The sequence below is a fragment of the Cinclus cinclus genome, chromosome 11 (assembly GCF_963662255.1).
Source record: "Cinclus cinclus chromosome 11, bCinCin1.1, whole genome shotgun sequence".
Taxonomy (NCBI): domain Eukaryota; kingdom Metazoa; phylum Chordata; class Aves; order Passeriformes; family Cinclidae; genus Cinclus; species Cinclus cinclus.
Window position 1 is genome coordinate 6,618,831 of NC_085056.1, and position 20,144 is coordinate 6,638,974.

At 50.3% G+C, this 20,144-nt stretch overlaps 1 protein-coding gene across 1 annotated transcript in view; it reads left to right on the forward strand.

Moving 5' to 3' along the window:
* The first annotated feature begins 6,471 nt into the window (after positions 1-6,471).
* CPNE2 (copine 2) overlaps positions 6,472-20,144 on the forward strand; it is a 32,215-nt gene continuing 18,542 nt past the window's right edge. Inside the window, exons 1-4 of the mRNA XM_062500372.1 lie at positions 6,472-6,654; positions 11,898-12,077; positions 15,056-15,130; positions 17,799-17,870. Of these exons, the coding sequence (XP_062356356.1) occupies positions 6,487-6,654; positions 11,898-12,077; positions 15,056-15,130; positions 17,799-17,870 (495 nt within the window). The 5' untranslated portion in view covers positions 6,472-6,486. The remainder of the gene's footprint in view (positions 6,655-11,897; positions 12,078-15,055; positions 15,131-17,798; positions 17,871-20,144) is intronic.

The following is a 20,144-nucleotide window of genomic DNA, read 5'->3' on the forward strand; positions in this document are numbered from 1 at the left end:
TCCCTCTTTCGGACAGAGTGCTGCGTGTGGCTGCTCCCGCAGGACTGAGCCTCCCACTCCCCGTGGATTTCTGCCTGGGAACGCAGTGGGTGCGGAGCCGGCACACCAACCTTTCCCTCGGGTCCGCCTCGTAGGGCTCTTGTGTGCATGGTTTGATGTGATCGCCGCGATTCACGGTGACATCACCGTGTTTTCTGCCCTGAATCACAGATTTCCCTAAACTGAGCCCCAGAGGAAACTCGTAGTCAAGCGAAAATGTGCAGCCCTTCTCCGCGTATCTGAGCCAAGTGCGTGCGTGCCGCTGGAGACGGGAACGGGCTCTGTGTGTGCGGCTCGGGCATCGCTGCGTGCCCCGAGCTGGGGGAGCTGCTGCGCTCTCACCTCGCTCTGCTCCTCGCTTGCCCTTTCTCCTGGTGGAGCTGGAAGCCTGGAGAGCACCCAGGGCTGTGTGAGCAGGGCATGGGCGCCAAGGTGGGCTCTGCCTCCTGCCCAGGCACCGCTGGTGCTGCTGGCTGGTAGCAGCCGTCGGAGCCCTTCTGTTTCCTCTCCGGTTTTGAGGAAGGATTTTTTCTTTCCCTGTGTTTTTGTTTGGGTTTTTTTTTTTTTTTTTTTTTTGTGTGTGTGTTCGATTTTTTTTCTCCGCTCTCCGATTGTCTGAGCACGCTCCCAAAACACGTCCAGCCCCAGGAGCTCCTCCCGGCCACCAGCGGTCACCAGTGGTGCTGGCCCGGTCCCCACGTCACCTCGGGGTGTGGAGGAGCGGCTTTTGCTTTCGTTTGCCAGCCGGGAGCCCTCGGCTCTGCGACGGCGGCTGAGGATTGTGGAAACACCTTGAGAGCTCAGGGGCCCCCCTCTCTTTGGAGCACTTGGCTCTGCTGCTCTTGGGGCTCGTGATTTCTCGTAGGTAAGTGGGTTTAGATACTTAGATGCTTTGGGGGACGTTTTCAGATTTTATCTGCAGAGTGTTGGAGAACAAATTTGCTCTTTGGTCCCCAGTGCCAGGGCAGGCTCTGCCCGGAGCTGCCTCCATGCCAGAAGCACATAAAAGCGTTTGGTTTTGCTCTCGCATCCCTGAATTGCTGAGATTTCCAGTTTTGGTGTCCCTGTGGGTGTGAGCCGCTCTGTGAGGACCTGAGTCCATCCTCTGGTCCTGGAGCAGTGGCCAGGCAGCGGCTGTGCCCCTGCTGTTGCAGAGGGACCGGCTTTCACCCCGCAGGGATGCTGGCACAGGGGCTTTTGCCTTTCCCGGTGCCCTCCGGCAGCTCACCTCAGCTGCTCGGGACAGAGCAGCCCCAGGTCCTTCCAGATCCTGCTCAGCTGGAGGAAGCAGCCTGGGTGGCAAGTTTGGTGGTCACAGGGGGACCCTCGAGATCGTGGTCAGGGCTGTGAGGTGGCACAGGGAGCAGGGATGCAAGGCAGGAGGAGGCTGTGCAGAGGAGTCACTCCCACCCTGCAATCCTACAGTGTGATCCAGCCTCTTCGCTGATGCCACTGCCTCCCGGAGTCCAGCAGCTGCTGTGCCACGTGTGGAGATGCCAGAGGGGCTGCTGGAGGTGGTGGAGCCGTGCTTGACATCAGCAGTGGCTGTCTCAGCTCTGTACTGGGCATGGGAGAGTGCTTTGGAGTTGCTTTTCAGGTGATGATATTTTCAAAATAAGATGAGCCACTTTGAAAGCGTCCAGCTCTGGTTTTACAGGGTTTGCCTCAGAGATTTTTAATATTTGTGACTCCCAGGTTACCTCAAGTGACTTCTCAGGGCTGTGCTGATCATCACCCCCTGGAGAAGCTTTGCTGGGTGCTGCCCATGTGCTGGTGCAGCCACTTGGGGTTTCAGCAAGGTGGGTACTGCCCTCACTGGCACCAAACCTGCAAAGACCTGGTGGGTGAGAGCTTTCCTGGGGACAGCAGCAGTATGAGAGGAGCTGGTGCTGTGGGTGGGGATGGCCCAGGTGTGAAATAGAGAAGCAGCCACTGTCACACTAGTGGCCAGCAGCCCTTGAGAGGGAATTTTGCAGTGCTGCTGTGAGAAGCCCAGCTATCAGCACGAGCAGCATTGTCTATTGTAACCCATCAGGGACAGTTTCCATCAGGAGGGGTTCATTGGACATATCACCTTATTAGGTTGTCCTGAAACACTTTGTCCTTCTGTATCAGGCCCCAAAGCAGCTCAATAGGGTCCCCTTGGCTTCCAGCGGTCAGGACTGTGGGACCTGTATGTCAGGCTGGAAACAAGAGCCTGTCTGGGCATCTTTCTGCTGGGTCTGCTGCAAATCTCTGTGAATTTGAAAGAATTTGAGCTCAGTCCCAGCCATACTGCCTGTGCTGGGATGGTCAGAGAGTTTTCAGCCTTTTCCTGCCCAGTGGGAGAGATGAAGATCCTCTGATGGTAACAGGTACCCAAGGAACATCTGCAGGGATGTACCAAGCATTCCCTTTCTGCTGCCCACCTTGCTCACCTGTGGCAGAGGCATTTGCTGGAGGACTGGCAGCAAGGTGCTGTGAACATGACTGATTGTACCCGTGTGCAAAAGGCCACGAGGCTGCTAGAAGGACCAGGTGCAATCTGTGAATCCACCCAACTGCCTAGGTGGGACTGAGAGGCAAATGCTTTTTGCTTTGCAGAAGAATTCTGGAGATGACTCTGTCAGCAGGAGAGAGAAAGTGACCCCTGAGTTGTGGTGGTGTGGGGAGCTGCCTCAGGTGTCCATTGCAGTGCATCCTGTCTTTTCCTGGTGTCTCCAGCTCCATGTGTCTTGTGTTTCAGCTTTTCTGCTGCTCTGGGCAACCAGTTTCTGTATCCTCATACTCCTCTCCTGCTTCAATCTTCTGACAACCTGCTTTCACCTGCCCTTAATCCTCCCTTGGGTACTGCTGCTCTCCCTCTGTGTCTCCACTGCCTGTGAGCTCAGATAAGTGATTTATAACAACCCCAATTTACCTGTTTGATACTCCTCTTTCATTTTCGCTTTCCCAAAAAGAATTTTGCTTCCACAATTGCAATAGGCTGTACTGGGACAGCCTTAGTGGGCAAACAGTCACAGGTGACTTTTGTGGGTTATTACAGAAATAGTGGATCATCCCAAAGAAGGACCACCTGTTCCCTGGGATGGACACAGCAGAGTTTTGCATGATATCACTGTTGGGTGTCGATGCTTCTGTGTCTGTTTCAAATGTGCCTGGTATTGGCTATGAAAATAAATTATTTCTTTAATGAGAGGAGATCACTGAATTTAAGGCACTATTAAGATAGAACCCCCCCTCCAATGTTTCACCTATAGCACAGCTTTATTTTTCCCTTCTGTTTTTCTTGTTAATGTTTAAAGCAGAGCTTTAGCATGGCCTGAGGAATCGCTGCTCATGGGGCTGCTCTTCTGCAGAGGGAAGGAAACCTCTTCAGTCACAAGTTAGTTTGCAAAATGGGTATCTCCTTCCCCTCTTTCCCTTTCAGATAAGAGGAAGTAAAGGTTGCTCCCTGATTTTTCTGCTGACACTTTTACACTTTGTAGAAATGATTTGGCAATCTGCTGTAAAGATTGGGGTGCCATGGGATGAAACTGGGACTGCTAGATATTCTTAGATATTCAGGGCAGCCCCAGGCAGACCCCAGCCAACAAAACCCTTCTCTGTGGGATGTTGTGGACATGGAGCATCTTGGAAATGACCAAGCCATGGAGGAGAAAGTACTTGAAAGCTGTAAGCACAAAGATGTTCAATTCAGAAGGCCCTGGATGTTGGAGCCCAAAAAGGATTTGATGACCATGTCCCTGCATTCTGGTCCTGCTCTTGTGACACCCCTTGATAGCAGATGGGACCGTGGGGCAGTCAAATCTTCTGGCTTGTCCCTGAGAGCCCTCATTGGTAACCTGGCCGTGTTTAGTTGGGAGACCACGTGTCTGTGAGCTCGGCACGGAGCCGGCAGCTGGGATTGTACACCAGGAGAATATTTGGCTGCAGATGCTGAGCGAGTCACAGGACTTTGTTCAGGGCAGCGAATGTGGGGAGAGAAGAACAAAAATGGGAGGAGAGACTGGAATACAGATGATGGCATGCTGACTTTTTCAGTGCCAGCTCAAATACCCCCTGAATTGAAAGCTTTTGTAGGGTGTTAGAATGGTGCTGGCTCACTGATGGTGCTTCAGATGTGAAGCCTCTGAGCCATGGCTGGTGCTGAGGCAGCAGGGGCTGAACCCATACTTGGCTCTGTGGAAGGTGCTGGATCCATGTTGGTGTAGCAAGAGGAAGGTGCAGGATCCATGCCAGTGCAGTGGCAGGAGGGGTGGCTTTCCAGTGTTTGCTCTGGCTGGTGCTGGCCATTGCCTCATCCCAGTGCCTGTCCTGACCCTGGGGAGCTCTGGGGCTGGAGCTCAGCTGATGTGCTGTGCACCAAGAGGATGTTTTGGCGTCTGCCAGCCCTGGGAAAAAAAAGGTTTTTCCACTGAGTCACTTGCTGCCTCTGCTTTTTATGAGACAGTACTGAGATCTGGGGGAAGGGGAGATGGGAAAACTCAGCCCAATCTCCCTGCTCTGGCAGGACCAAGTTCATGCCAGCACAGCTGCCCCATGTTTGCTTTTCAGAGGGAGTAGCAGACAGACAGCAGCATAAATAGAACAGGCTTGGCTATTTTAAGACATTGATTACATGATATGTGCATTAAAGAAAAATAATTAAGTCAAATCTTCACTTCAGCTGCAGCTGGCAACATGGGCTTAGGTGGAGCAGAGGGAGGCACCTTGGAGCTGGTCCCCCAGCCATGGTGGATGAACCACGAGGACTTTTACTTCTCCATGTGCTCCTCCCTGAAGCTGCAGTAGGTGGAAGGTTGCCCATGTGTGCCACAGTTTTGGTGCTACACTGCCACCGTTCTGGCACTGTGCTGCTGTGCACAGTGGGTGATGGCACAAGACAGGTTTGGTCTAGGGAACGGGGAGCCATGCTTGGGAAAGGGATGTGGGTGCTGTTTTGGTGATGTACACAAGTGTCTGCAGCCAGGGATGGGGTTTTCCTTCTTCTGGAGAAGCTTCTGAGTCCTCATGGAGCTGGGATGGTTGTACCACTCTTTCCTTGAGCAGAAGTTTGGGGTGAAGAACTCGTGTTTACTAGTGGGGGTTAAAACCAGGCTTGTTTCTGGTGACTTAGTGCCAAGCAGAGACCTTGGCAGGCAGGATAGGAGGGCTCCAAGCCTTGGGAACTGGAGCTGTTTTCTGCTCAGAATTCATTGCAGCAGGGCTGAGCACTTGGGACAGCCGATGGTGAGCCCAGAGCTCCTTCTCCCACAGCCCTGCTGGGATCAGCCCTGTCCCTGCCCTCTATCCCCATTCCAGATTGGAAGCTGAGCTGCAAGGGAAAAGGGCAGCACCCCAGCTCCTGGCAGCATAAGGGCTTGTAAATACTCATACCCAGGCAAAACAAATAGATAATATTAATTGGGGTTTCAATGCCAAACAGAAGCAGATGGTTTATTAAGGTGGAGAAGGGCAATGTTTGGGGGTTTCAGATAAAGTGGATGAGCCAGGGGCCACTCTTGAAAAAGAAGACAAAAGATATTGAAGCAGCTGCTGAGAAGAGCTCGCTCTCCGCTAGCAACCATAGCCACAAAGGTTTGTTAGGATAAATTAATCTGAACAAATGCTTTATTTTCCTCTTTTTTCTCCCCTTTCTTGTCCAAGGAAGACCACTGGTGGTTCATGACAAGTAAAATGTATATCAGAAATCAAGACTGTCCCGTGGGATGGGGTTTTGCACTAATAGTGGTATAAAACACATTAATCTCTGCAAAATTACTCTGGTAGCAGACTTTTGATAAGATTTTAAATGGATTTTTAGTCAGAGCCCTGTAAATTGTGCTCCAGGTCATGCAGTGCTTGTCACATTTGCCTTCACTGCTCTGAAACAACTATTGCCACTTTTTAGCTGCTGCCAGAGCCACTGTTCTCTGCTGGTCTCGGGACCTGAGCGTTGATGAGGCTGATGGAGGGCTGGAGCTGCCCTGCATCACACTCATCCTCACAGTCCCATCCCTTTCCCTATGATGATTTGCAGGGCAGAGCTCAAGCATGCCCCTCATGGCCTTGGTCCATGGTCTGTTGTCTGGGGACAGCCAGACAACAATCAGGTTTGTGCTTAAAGGGGGTGTGGGAATGTGGCTTCTCAGTACAAACAGAAGCCCAGCATGCTGGAAGAAGAGGTTGGGGAGTTCCCTCTCCCTTGAGGGGGTAAGATTTTCCTTGAAAATCTGTTATTTATGGAGCAAACTCACAGCAGGTAGTGGGTGCTGTGCTGGGCTTTCACTCAGGACGTTTGGGAGATGGAGCCAGGATGGAGGATGAATCCTCATGGCTTAGATCCCACATTTAACTTAAGAGCAAGAGGCTCTGCCTGTGGCCACACTGCTCAGCAGTGCTGACAGGATGTTTGCTGCCTCCCAGCACTGAGGTTTGTCCCTGTGCTGTCCCACAGACTGCCTGGAGCTGCTGCCACCCAGGTCCATGGCGTACACCATGACTCCCTCTCCGGAGGGGCCCGTCGGCTCCCAGTACTGTGTCTGCAAAGTCGAGCTGTCCATCTGTGGCCAAAACCTTCTGGACAGGGATGTCACTTCCAAATCTGACCCTTTCTGTGTCCTCTTCATGGAAGTCAACGGGAAGTGGGTGGAGGTAAGTCCTGATGTTGTGTGGATTTGCTCCTCCTGGTGTCCCTCTCTCTGTGTTTGTTCCTCCCTGAGCAGAAGTGGAAGCTTTTCTATACCCAGTGTGTGAATTCTTCTGTGTCACAACTGGTCCTTCTCTCATCAGTGCTTTCTGCTTTGTGCTGGGAATTGGCTTTAACTGCAAATTCCATTTTATACCTGCAGTAGATGGGTGGTCTGGGAGGGAGCATGGTGGGCAGAGTATGGATATGTGATGGATACAGACACCCACATTGGGTGCAACAGAAAATAAGCATTAAGGGATTTAAATTATGTAAACTGAACAAAAATATTCCTTGAGAAATTAGGTGGTCTCGTTCAGGTACTTGGCCAAGGAGCTGGGGAATCACCAGCACCACCTCAGCTGTCCAGCAGCTTATCTCACATTCAGCAGGGAGAGTGTAGGAGAAAACTCCACATTGCCACAGCCTGCAATTAACTTTTTTCAACAGCCTGGGTGAGACTAATGAGCTTTCCAGTCTTGATGGGTGTCATCTCTGACCTAATTGTGCTTTTCAGGAATTTCTCTTTCTGTCAGTAATGTCTCAGTCCAGCGGTTTTGATCCCAAAGCTTTCTTTGCAATACAAATGTATGATGCTTTCAGGTTGTTTTTTTGGTTTGTTTTTTCTTTCTTCTCCTATTTTTAGCTTGTTTTTAATTGGCACAGTAGGCACTGGACGTGAGCCTTGAGCAGCAGCTTGCTCAGTGCTGTGTTGGTGTCAGCAGAGGTGGAATGGGCTGGCACAGGGCATGGTGTGCTTGTGTCTCTGAGCTGCCTCTGGTCAGTGGCACCTTGGGAACACTGCTGGGATGGAGATGCCCCAGCTCTCACACCTATCAGGGGTGCTGTGTGGGTATGGCTTGTGGCTGGGTGCCAGGCAGGGCCAGGAGAGGGGGGATTGCCCATGAGAACCTCACTAGATGGGGTCTTCGGTGGACTCTTGGCAACTGATTCCTCGTGGTTCAGAACTACCCCCTTGTCCTGCATGGATTTTGGCCACACAGATGTGCCCTAAGTGGAACCTCTGCTGTCTGAAAGTGGTGGCTTTAATAACACAGCTGAAGTGTAAGGGATGGATGGGGACAGAATAAGCTCATTGATGTGAACCCATCCCACCCCACTGCCCCTTTGTCCTCCACACTGGATTAGGGGCATGTCCCAAGCCCTGGACCTGCTTGTGGTGGTGCATCTCCTCCTTTGGCACCTGTCCTGGTGCTGATTCTGGGCTGGGAGGTGGGGCTGTGGCACCAGCTGATGCCAGACGAAGATTCTGCTCACTGTTCTTTCTAGCTGTAACATTTGTTCCCAAATACAATTATTTTGTCTCACTGAGCTTAATAGGAATTAAAAATCTTTGTGAATCAGCCTTGGAGGGGTGGGGGAGGGAAAGAGGGAGGGTCAATAAACCACAGGCTGGGAAGTGAAGATGGGTGATGTTTAAATGTTCTCTGCCTGGTGATGTCATCTCGCAGAAGCCATGAAAGAGCTGACCTGTGGTGCCAGGAACAGGGACAAGGGACACATGATTCAACCCTGCAGTTGCCTTCGTGCCATTGAGTCATCCAGGCAGTCCTGCACCTTCAGCATGAGCTCCCCTTGACACTTCAGACAGCATCTCCCCAAGTTGGAGCATGAAGCATCTCCACATGCTGGGGATGCCTGAAGGTCTCCAGCCAACCTCCCATTGAGCACTGCAAGACTATCCAGCTGCACTCACTGAAGGGCTTTTCCTGGAGATGATTTCCTGGTTTTGTGCTTGATTTGCAGACTTGTAGAATTAAAGGTCACCTCGTTCTTACTCCCCTGCCATGGCCCTTATCTGAAGCCACATCCAGCCTGGTCTGGAACACTTCCAGGGATGAGGCAGCCACAGTTTCTCTGGGCACCCTGTGCCAGGGCCTCACCACTCTCCCAGGGAACAATATTTCCCAAATACCCAGTCTAACCCTGCCCTCTGTCAGTGTGAAGTCATTCTCTCTTGCCCTGTCACTCCATGCCAATGTCTGAAGTCCCTCTCCTGCTGTCTTGTAGCCCTTTCAGGATTTGTAAGGTCTCCCCTGAGCCTTCTGTCTTCTGAACAACCCCAAGTCTCTCAGCCTTTTCTCACAAGAGAGGCACTCCATCCCTCTAAGTGTCTTTTTGGCCCTTTGAGGCTCTTATCCAAACAGATTTCTTTAATTAGCCTGGCTGCCTCTTAAAAACCCTTGCGCTTTTCTGCTTTTTGGTGGCAAAGGCACCTCTGTTCTTTCCAGGGACTGCAGATGTGAAGGGATGGCAGGAGTTGATGTCAGGTGAGGGATGGTGTGTGAAGAGGTCTCATATGTGATGGTGACCATGCAGGTGATTTGTGCTCACCAAACCAAAGATCAAACCTTATGCAGCTGTCAGCTGGGGCTTGAGATATTGTTGTGCTTCACACTGGCACTGGGCAGGAGATTAAACTGTTGAACCTGGGTGTTGAAGAAAGCCCCATCACTCCCAAGGTTATCTCAACCTGGCTGGGATTTTCATACCCTTCCTTTGACCCCCTCTCCCAGAGCAGAGCTGGAGGCAGGACCTCAAATTACCTCCTTCAGACTGGGGTCTGGGTGTGAAAGGACTGGTTTCCCTTGGTCTCTGGCTTCCCAATCGTCCAAAGAATGTAGAAGGACCTAAAATCTATCTCTGCTGCCTGTGCAGTCTCATCTCCTAGGCCTGAAGGGGGATTTGTATGCCTTGTGCTGCTGAAACAAAGCAGAGCTGTGGATGCTCTCTGCTCCTGGTCCAGCACACCCCTAGCAGATGCTTGGCTCCTTTGGTACAGGATGGCAGCAGAGAGGGGAGGATCTGTGAGAAGCTGTGTGGCCCTGGCCAGCTCACAGCCCACTGGTGTTGATGGATTTGATTCCCCGGGGTGCAGCAGGTGGCTATTCTGGGAACACAGCATTTACTGTAGTTGTTTCTTGGCAATTAAGACAGACTAAGCAAGCAATTTCAAAAAAAACCTGCGATCGCTGGGTGTATATATAGCAAACTCACCACATTTCCACTGAGCCCCTCCAAAACCTGCCTTCTGTGCTGAATGAGTTTCTCTGGGACTAAGGTATGTGTTTGTTTGGTTTTTTTCCTTCTTTTTTTTGTTTGTTTGTTTGTTTTTGGTTGATTGGTTTTTTCCCCGACTCTGCTTAGTCCTGGCTTGGCAGCTCTGGCAGACCTACCACCATCCCACAGCCTGGTGCTGCCCAGGGATGTCAGCTGCTTTCCAGAGAGGTACTGCCCTGGATTTGGGATGCACAGGCAGCTCAGCCTTGCCCAGAACTGGGTGTCCTGGCTGCAAGACAAGGTGGAATGCCAGCCAGGGCCACAGCATGGCCGGAGGCCTTATGCTGTCCCCTAGGGAGATGGCGTGGTCTTTCCAGACACCACGGGCAGCAGCTTTTGATAAAATCACACCAGATAGTGCCTGTGCTTCCTTCTCCTTTAATATCCATGTTACCATATCCTGGGATAATGGGGTGATGTAGCAAAATGCCAGTGCTGTCACAACACCTTCTACTTGACCAGGTTGCTCAGAGCCCCATCCAACCTGGCCTTGAACACTCCCAGGGATGAACACAGCTTTTCTGGACAACCTGTGCTAGTGACTCATCACCCTCACAGGCAAGCCTTTCTTCAGAACATTTAATCTAAACCTGCCCTTTGTCAGCTTGAAGCCATTCCTCCTTGTCCTGTCACTCCAGACCTTTGTCTAAAGTCCCTCTCCAGCTCTCTTGGACCCCTGTACATGCTGGAAGGTGCTCTGAGGTCTCACCAGAGCCTTATCTTCTCCAGGCTGAACAGTGATATCAATGTGATATCAACCAACTGCTGTTCTTCTGACAAAGCTCCTGCTTGCTTTGCATGCTGGAGGATTTCTCCCCCCAGCTGTGGGTGTTGCATTTTCAGCTCTCAGGTTCTGCTGCCCATGCCCCTCCTGCCCCTTTCAGTTTCATGAGGGTATTTTGCATGTCAGGCTCTAAACTTGCCCTTGTGTCCTGCCTTTCAGCATGTCTGGGAGGAATATGGGTCCTGATATTAGAGTTCAGGCTCTCCTTGCCCATTGACTTCCAGAAGTAAATACGCCAGCTTTTCTCTTCCTCAGTTTCCCAGTTTTCTAATGCTTTGGCCAAAATCATGGGGGTTTGTCTTTGTGCAAGCTCCTGACAGGATCCCTGCTGGTGCTGCCACCCTTCCTGCACTGAGAGTTGTGGGGTCTGGGACCAAAGTTCCATTAGTGGAGGGTAGCATTCCAGGATCTCCACTGTGACTCTCCTCAGGATGGTTTTTTGGCTCACACAAGTCTTTCTGACCACCCGTGCCATGCACTGTTGTAAACCCACAATTCCACAAGCTGCCTGCCAAGTTTCCTCTGCTGCTATCCCTGCTCTTGGCTGGGGGATGCTGCAGAGAGCCATGGTGCTTCCCCTCCATGGTGGGTTCCCCACAAGCACTCCAGTTTCCATCATCCTCTCTGTGCCTGCCCTTCCAATTCACCATTGCTTCCAGCCTGCTCACGATAGCTCAGGGTGACAATGTCAATTGAAGTTTTGTCTCTGGGCTCTTCCTCTTGTTGCTGCTAATGCTTGATTAAATCTATGAAAAAGGGACTGCGTGATGGCTTTTTATCTTTTTATCTATAGAAGGCAAATAAAGCAGAAACAACATGGATGTTTTGGTTTGAGTTCTGGAAGGAAATGCTAGAGTTGTATTCTGGCTCATGACACTTCTTGTTTTGCTTGTCCTTGTTGCTGGCCATGCAGCCTGGAAGAAACAAGTTTGGCACTACAGCTGTGAGGGTCTGGTTGAGGATCAGAGGTGTGTGAGAGCCTCAGCTGCTGGGAGAACAGGGCTTAGAAGCAAATGAAGCAATTCTGGCTTCAGTGGTCCTCAAGTCCATGCCAAGCCTTGGCTTGGTGGGCAATTCCATCCTGGCTGTTGGATGGGGTGGGTTGTCCAGCCCCAGGTACCCCATCCTTGGAAAGGCAGCTCTGCATGATATGCCATTGTGTGCTTAGATGGATCCCAGCTTGTGCACCTGAGTGTCACAGCCTGTGTTTAGGGACAGCTCTGCTGAGGGCCTAGTGTGCTCGTTCTGATGTTCACCATGGGGTTTCTGGGTGGCTTTGGCTGAATCCAGTTTCAGTGGCAAAGCTGTACGATGCACTTGCCTGAAGTCTCTTTTTCTTTGCAGCTGGACAGGACAGAGACAGCTGTGAACAACCTCAACCCAGCTTTTGCCAAGAAGTTCATCATTGACTACCACTTTGAAGAAGTGCAGAAGCTGAAGTTTGCCCTGTTTGACCAGGACAAGTCGAGCACACAGCTGTATGAGCATGACTTCCTGGGCGAGTTCTCCTGCACACTGGGCACGGTGAGTCTGAAGTCCCTGCAGCAAAGGGACCCCAAAACACATCAGACACAGGGATGTGGTGAGATTACAGCTGTTTTATGTCACGTGTAGTTTTCTGGCTCCTTTCTGGAAAGACAAATTTAATTTGCTTGTCACATTTCAGCTGCTGAGGTTGAACTATGCCATGTTAGGGCTGTTGTCTTGCTCAAGTCTAAGCTAGTCATGGTGTGGGTTTCTGCTGCTGCTGGCAAAGAGACATCAGCTGGAAACTTCTGGCTCTGTCTTCACCCTGGGTTATAGTAAGGACCCTGATGACCAGTTTGGGCTTGGGAAACTTCAAGATATTTAAAGTTAAGATGCATGCAGCCTGCTTTCTTTCTCAGTTTGGATTTTCACTTTCTGAAAGTTTTGTCCATTGCTGTTGTTTAGCTAAACATTCTTCCTGCTTGAGCATGTTGGTGCTGGAATGTGTCTTCTGCTCTTCTGTGCAAAAGCTTTTGAGACACAATGCAATTTATAAGACCTTTTTGAAAGGTCTTCTCATTCATGATGCCAGACCCTGTTAGAAGCTGGCAGCTACATTCTCCAAATGTCTTTTTCCTCTGGCCTAGAATCAGGGAATGAGGGGAATTTTTTCAATCTTTTTGCAGCATCTGGCAGCTGAGGGCTGCTGTGGTACCTGGCACAAATGCAGAGAGGCTGGGAGAAACTGCTTCTGTTGTGCTTGGTGCTGGGAAATGGGAAGGAAGGAGGTACTGTAATAGGTGGGTCAGCATGGGGAGCCAGCCCGAGGTGCTCAGGAAGGCTCATGAACACAATTGCTTTGTTCCACAGACTGCAGCATGGCACTGCCTGTGACAGGCAGGATCAGGGACTTTATCACTGCTAGCTCAAGAGCTTGATGTGTTAGAAGAGCACTGACATTTACAGAGTTTGAAGTTTAATGGCTGGAATTTTGGAAGTGCTCTGTGATGACCTAATTCTGCTCCTGCAGAAGTTAAGAGACAAGTGCAGGTAGCAGCTCTGGCCTGTGTTCAGTGATTCAGCCCAAACCCATCCTTTACTGTTAGTTCTGCTGCTGCTGAAACACATCCAGCTCCAGTGTGGGGCAGCTCAGCAAGGGCTGCTTGTGAAAGTCATGGTCTTGGTGGAAGCTGCAAGCAGAGAATTCATGGACATAAGGACACAGATGAAACTTTGTGTTCCTGAATGTGGCTCTGCAGGCTCATGTTGGAGAAGCACATTATCCACATGCAGTGAGGAGGAAGGTAGAAGGGTATGAACCATCTCCTCCTGCTTGTTGGGTCTCCCAGATGATCTCAATCCTTCTGGTGCTTGGGAAGGTGGTTATGTCAGAGATGAGCCTGGACAGACCCTTCTGGGCTGTGGTAATGCTGGGGATGGGCAGCTGTTGGCAGGTCTCACATCCAGGGGCTCTCTCAGAACAGCTGATGGCTCTGCCATGGTGGCATCACTGTCAGCTGTGTCTTTGGGCACTGCTGGTGGGTGTAGTCTGTCAGGAAGAAGAGAGCTTGGAACTCTGTAAACTTACATCAGTATTTTCACTCTAAAAAAGAAAGCTTGACCTGTGCCAAATTTTTGCAGCAGTTCCCATGTCAGCTTCTTGTTAACATTTAGTCCACAACAAGGCACCAGCTTGGAATGGAAGAATCTTTTAATTTCCCTTTTTCCCCTGAAATCCTGTTTGCCTCCTCTCTCTGTGGCCAGCATGGGATAGCAGCACAGCCCAGTCATGGAGCAGAGGTAGACTGGAGGGGTGGCACTTGTGCAAGGTTGAGGAGAGGGCTGAAGCATAGTGGATGGGTGCTTGTGAGTTCAGCCACCTTGCTGTGGCTTTCCTGGTGGCTGGAATTTGCCTGGTGAGATGTTTCCATAAGCTCTCAGAAGCAGAGAGCAGCTGTGGGCAGCAACAACTGTGCAGTGAGGATCTGACTTTTCAATTCTGAGTTTGCATTGGAGCTGTCAGATTAGCTGGATTGCTTAGTGCAGCTAATGAGGTCTGTAGTAGGATTTAAAAGGACAGCTGGATTAGTCACAGGCCTCTAATGACCTGTGGCCAAAGAAAATGTAGCAGGGATCAGACTCCAGGCTGAAGGGTGTCTGCTAGCCAGGGTTGTGAGGTTTGTCCTGCCTGTATCCAGTGTGGCACAAAGATCTGGTGACATTGGCTGGTGATTCCTGTGCCTCAGAAGCACTGGGACTTCCCTGGCTCCTCACAAATGGAATGGGTTTTTGCTTTGAAATTGCAAGAGTCATAGGATCACGGAATGGTTTGGGTTGGAAAGGACCTTTAAAGCTCATCTAGTCTCAAGGGGGCCCCATTGGATGTGGGATCAGGGCACAGGTAGTTCCAGGAGGTTGCTGGATCTCCATGTGGGCATCTGCACCTCATAAGGAAAAACTACAGGATCTCCAGACCTGAAGGAGACTGAAACTCACTGAGCTGGGAGAATTCTCAAGGGTTTAATTAATCTCCCAGTTTATTCTGTCTACCCTGTTACAAACCAGAAGTGAAGGGGAGAACACCCCCCATGTGCAGGGGATCCAGAATGATTCTGGGGGAGAGCATCCAGCTTGTAATCAGGATCCACCCATGGAAACACGTCCTGCAATCAAGGGGCTGGCAGGGGTTGTGGTAGAAGTGTATGAAATGGGCTTTGAGGGGCCGAGTGCTGATTTTGCTGGGAACAGATTGCAGTAGCTCTGTCTATGTGAGGTCCCACTGATCTCCTCCACTCATCCCAGGGTTCAGTGGGAAGTGATGCTTCAGCCTCCTGTGCCATCACTTCTCTGCACCGAGGGCTGGGGTGTCAGTGGTGATATTCCCACTCTCACAGTCATCCCTGGATATTGGTGCCTTTCTTCTGCTCTTGCAAATGCTTCATCTGAATTAACCAACATGAGCAATGATCAGTTGCTTATGAGTCTGCTTTTGATCATTTGTACAATCATGGCTTTATTGTCTTTGGCTTCTCTAGATTGTCTCCAGCAAGAAAATAACACGGACTCTCCTTCTGGGGAACGGCAAGCCAGCTGGGAAGGGGATGATAACGGTATGTTTGCTGCTTTATGCTACTGCTGGGTGTGTAAAGGTGGATGGGGGCAATGCAGGACACTCACATGGGGGCCAGGAGATTGGGGTGTATCTCTTGAATATTTTTCCCTTTCCCTCCTCTTTTCCTGGCCACTTTGGTCTGTTTGGAGGACAGTTTATTTGAGACAGGGACAGTCTTGCTCAGTGTCTGTCCAGTGCTTTGCAATGTGAGTCTTCAACTTCTGCTTCAATCTCAGAAATAAAAAATACCTCAGTCAGGAGAAGTACAAAGTAAATCTATGCTGCTGTTTTTTGTTATCTGGTACAAGGTTCCTGCTCAGACCTCTCTGGTGCAGTGACAGGTAAAGGGGCTCATTCCTTTTCCAGGGATGGGTGATTTTGTTTGTAGGATGAGGATGTGCCATGGCAACGACTCTCATAGCAACAGCCACTGATTCTGATGCAGACCCCTTCGGGCAGTGGCCTTCCTGCTGTGGATCTCTTTAGCAACGTTCTTTTTCAAAAAGAAGAGATTAAATTTAGGTGTGTTTCTGTTCTACCACAGCTCCCATCATTTTTGTATCTCTGCTGTGTTATGGGTTTTGTGAGATGTGCACTGGGCTGCAAAGTTTTGGAAGGAAAGGCCAGCAAGGAGTTAAACTTCTGTCAGGTTTAAAAGCACTTGAAAGATTTAAAAGCCTGGGACCTGGTACATCTCCATTGCTGTTTGCTTTAGGGGAAGATATTTTTCTCTCCTAATTGCTGCAGTTAGTTTTTAAATGGAGAGGAAAAGACACAGTGACATTCAGAAGTGGCTCTCGACATCCCATCTGATGCTTGCTTGGGAAGAGCTGGAAAAGTTTCCAGTCAAGTTCAAAGGTTATGTGCTTAGAAAAAGGAAGGTCCTTTTCTGTCACTAATGTGTCATTGAACATCCAGGGGGCAGAGACATCTGCTTCCTTTTGTACAACTGATAAAATTTCTTGATCGGGGCTTTTTTTGTCCTGGCCTGGACCAGGTGATGACAACAGCATTGTGTGTGGTGAGCATCTTTCCCTGCTGCTTGGTGCAGTGCTGGAGCAGAGGCTATGGATACCACTGGAGGAGCAGGTCTCAGGGAGTTTGGAGACAAAGCCTGACTTCCTTGTCCTTATTCCCTTCAGTTTTGCCCAACTATCCATTTTCCTAACTGAGATGCCACACAAGTGAACACAGCAGAAGAATCTTGGCTGAATAGATGGGACTGTGGGGGGGTCCCTAGGTTTGAAGAGAAAAGATCCCAAAGCAAACCTCTGTGTTTGTAGAAGTCAGTTTTAAGATCTTGCACACCTCTGCTGGACATAATGGTAGGGATGTTGTTATTGTTTGTGCTGGCCAAGAGAAGATGCCACCAGCAACCTGTGCCAGGGTGGCACAAGGACATTCCTGGCTTGTCTGCACATCCTGGCTCTTACATAGCCTACAGTGAGCCCTAAAGTGCTGGATTCCAACTGGGAATGCTTTTGTGGGGCTCAGGAAAGGACAGATTTCATCCTCTTCCCTGCAGCTCCTCTTCCCCCTGCTAGTTTTGGTGACTGCTTACACCCACCAAGGACTAGGTGGGAGAGAAAAGTAATTCCATGGCATGGCAATAGTGAACTTCTCTATGGAGCAGAGGGGAAAACTGGGGTTCATATGCAGTGACTGGGTCCTCTGTGGACCAAAGAGTTGTGTCCACATGGGAACAACGAGGAGGTTGTCCAGGAGCTGTGGTTCATCCCCTCCCCCAGCTGCCCAGGCAGATGCAAAAGCTGCATCTCTGCCTCCTCACCTCTGCCAGCTCCCCAGCTCTCCCAAGTGCCAATAACCCTCTGATTGCTCATTCTGTAGAAAATTGTCCCCTGGAGTTCTGCAAGTCTTTCTAAAAGCCTTGGAGTGATGACACTGCATAACTTCAGTACAGGACAGCCCCTTGTGAGAGCCAGCAAACGACCATGCTTGGGACACTGTGCACAAGGACAATGTCCATGCTGTGCTCCTGGCTGTTCTGGTGCTGGCTCCAGCTGGGAGAAGGAGGATGCAGCTGGGAATGCTGGGGAACAGCTCAGCCCACCTCAAGAGATCAGAGGAAGGAGAGGTGGGGAGCAGATGCTTGGGCAGGAAAATAAGGACAAGTGATTCAGAAAATGGCTTGTAATAAAAGTGAATAAATGTGGGGTTTTGTTATAAACATTCCTTTAAAATACCAAGAGACTGATTAGACCATATTCCAGACAAAACTGGCCCACTGGGAGTTGGCAGCTGAAGCCCTTCTGGAGCATGTGTGAAGAAAACCTCTTAAACTGAAGTGGTCTGAGCTGTGCTCCTGCCTGCTGCAGCTCCTCAGGAGCAATCATGGAATCTTCATCCTTGGGGCTGCCTTACCAGGTGGTTGTGTGGAGACATGGCTCAAGTCCTGGGTTCCACCAGCATTTCCCCTAAGGGATGGGATGCCTGTTTTGGCCATGCCCAGGACATGGAGGATGAGGTGGCACATCTTGCTGACAAGGGTTTATATGGCTTCTCCTCCTTGGAGGATGATTGAGCCTTGGTGCAAAAAAGCCATGTGAGACCGAGTCTAGCATAACACCCAAGAAAGAGGTTGAGTTTTTTACCAGAAGCTTAATTTTTTATCCTGGAAATGATTGCAGCCTTCCCTTGTCTTTCAGATAGCTGCCCAGGAGCTCTCAGATAACAGGGTCATTACTCTGAGCATGGCTGGCAGAAAACTGGATAAAAAGGTAAGTGGAGCTGTGTCTGGAAGATGCAATGTTAAACTTCTGCCCTTGGGATCTAAAGCAATCTCTGTTTTGGGCATAGCAATGACAGAAAGCAGTCCCACTGGAGAAAACTTCAGGGTGAAACTGGGTGAGATCCTCTGGCTGCTGGGTACAGCTGTGCCTCAATTTCCCTGCTGTCACGGCACTTCTTCCTTCATCACACATCTCGAGATGGAAGGGTTCTGTGTGGCACAGGGTCTGTGTATCAGCATGTCCCAGAGATGGCAGATTTACTGCTTCAGTGGCAGCTGTTTGGAATTGCCTCCTGGCAGAACTGGAAGTTTTGATGACCCTTGACTCTATATCTCAGATGTGCTGAGAGATCCTGGCTTGTCACCTTCAGCCCTTCTGGAAATGAGGCAAAAATCTACTTCTGTATCAAAGTGTAGGGTCTGTCTTCTCCAAGGAAGTGTGGATCTCCCAGAGGCAGGTAACACATGAGCTTTGCTTTGGATGTGATGCACGGGAAACAGTGAGCCTCTCTGAACAGCATCTTCTGACCTTATTTACCAGGCAACCAGACTATTCCTCTTGAACCAGTCCTGTTGCTAAGCAATCGATGGGAATATTATTTTTTCCTTCTTCCTAGTCTCTCCAGAGCTTGTTTTATTGGCAGGATGGCCCTCAGTTTCTTGAAAACCGGATAAAGCAAGCAGCCAAGCAGAAGGGTATTTGCTGGGGCAGAGGACGGGGATTCATCCAGTCCCACTGTTAAAACTCACTGGGTATCTGGTGTATCAAGTGTTTTTTTCCCACCTGTTGGAAATGTCTGCTCTTTTCTCACCCTTCTACTTACCTTGCCTGGTGCAAGGAGCCAAATACCCCAGTTAAGAAGTAACAAATAACAAACAACTCTATTTCATCTATAGGTGTCAGCAGAAAGATTGTGCTCAGTCACCACCTGCTGTCACCACGAATTGACAAGGTTTCCTTGACAATTCCATGCTGCAGGGCAGAGTTGCAGTGCTCAAAGTCCTGCTCGTGAGTAAAGGATGCTCAGGTCACTTCAAGTACATTAAAATGGCCCTTGAGCAAGGAAATTGGATGGCAAACAGTATTTTTGGGCCAGTTTTGGTTGTGGGTGGAATGCAGCTGTAGGAGCTGGGTAAAACCTGTTTAAGCTTAGGAAAGATAGTGAAGAATTGAATAAACAAAAGAAAGAACAAGGCTAAGGTTACAGCCTGAGGAGTTACAGCTGTACCACACAGAATGGAGCTGGGGAGCATGGCTGCAGGCTCAGACATTATAGGAAGGGACTGGATCTCGCAGGATTTTGTGGTGGGGTCATGGGATCATCTTTAGTGCATACACTGAGCTGAAGCTGTTGTCATCCCTTAACAGCAGCTGTGCCACAAACCCAGCCTGGAGCTGTGCGCAGCCCCAGGCAGCTCCTTCTGCCGTGGTTACCCTGGGGCTGAGATCTCTTTGAGGCTGCAGGCAGGGCCTCCTCCCCATCACAAGTCCATTCTCTCCACCTGCAGCTCACTACCTCGATTTCGGTGTTGAAGCTGCAAAGCGGGAGCGTGTCAGCAGCAGATTCAGCCTGGGGCTCTTATACCTTATGTCAGATCAGCTCTTGGGAGAGTTGTTGGAAGATAAAATATCCTGCAGAAGAGGAGGCATTTCCACCTGGGACCAGCCACAAGAAGCTCCGAGCTGTCCATGCCACCACAGTGGGGACAGGAGGAGGGCAGTGATCCTTCAGCGTGGCTGGGGGACAGCAAGTGCTGCGGGTCAGGACTGCTGCTGGAAGCTGTGATTTAGGGAGCTGGAAGTGCTAGCTCCACCCTCCTTCTCCATGGTGTGTTAAAACCAGTTTGGATCATTTTGATTCTTGCATCAATTTGCAGATCGATCTTCTGATCTGAGCTTCTTTGGTTGCTCACTTTCTACCTCCTGCCAGGTTTGCAGGGGTGAGATGTGTGTGGGTTTGATGTTTTAAAATAGCAGCCCACAGTCTTGTGGCTTGGAGGCATCTCCCACCCTGCTTTGAACAGAACAAGGCTGACCAGACTTGCGAGCCAGGCTGATCCATGTGGGATGACAGCAGACATCCTTCAAAGCTCCCACTGCCCTCGGAGCCTGTGCCTCCACCAGCCCACGCTGGGCTGGTGCTGATGAAGCTGCCTTGGGCTGGAGGTTAAGCCAGCACAGGCAAGGTTGGGTACCCACCCCTGGTTCTTTAATCTCTCTGTGAAACCTGGAAGTGCCAAGTCCAGGTGGTGGGTGAGCAGG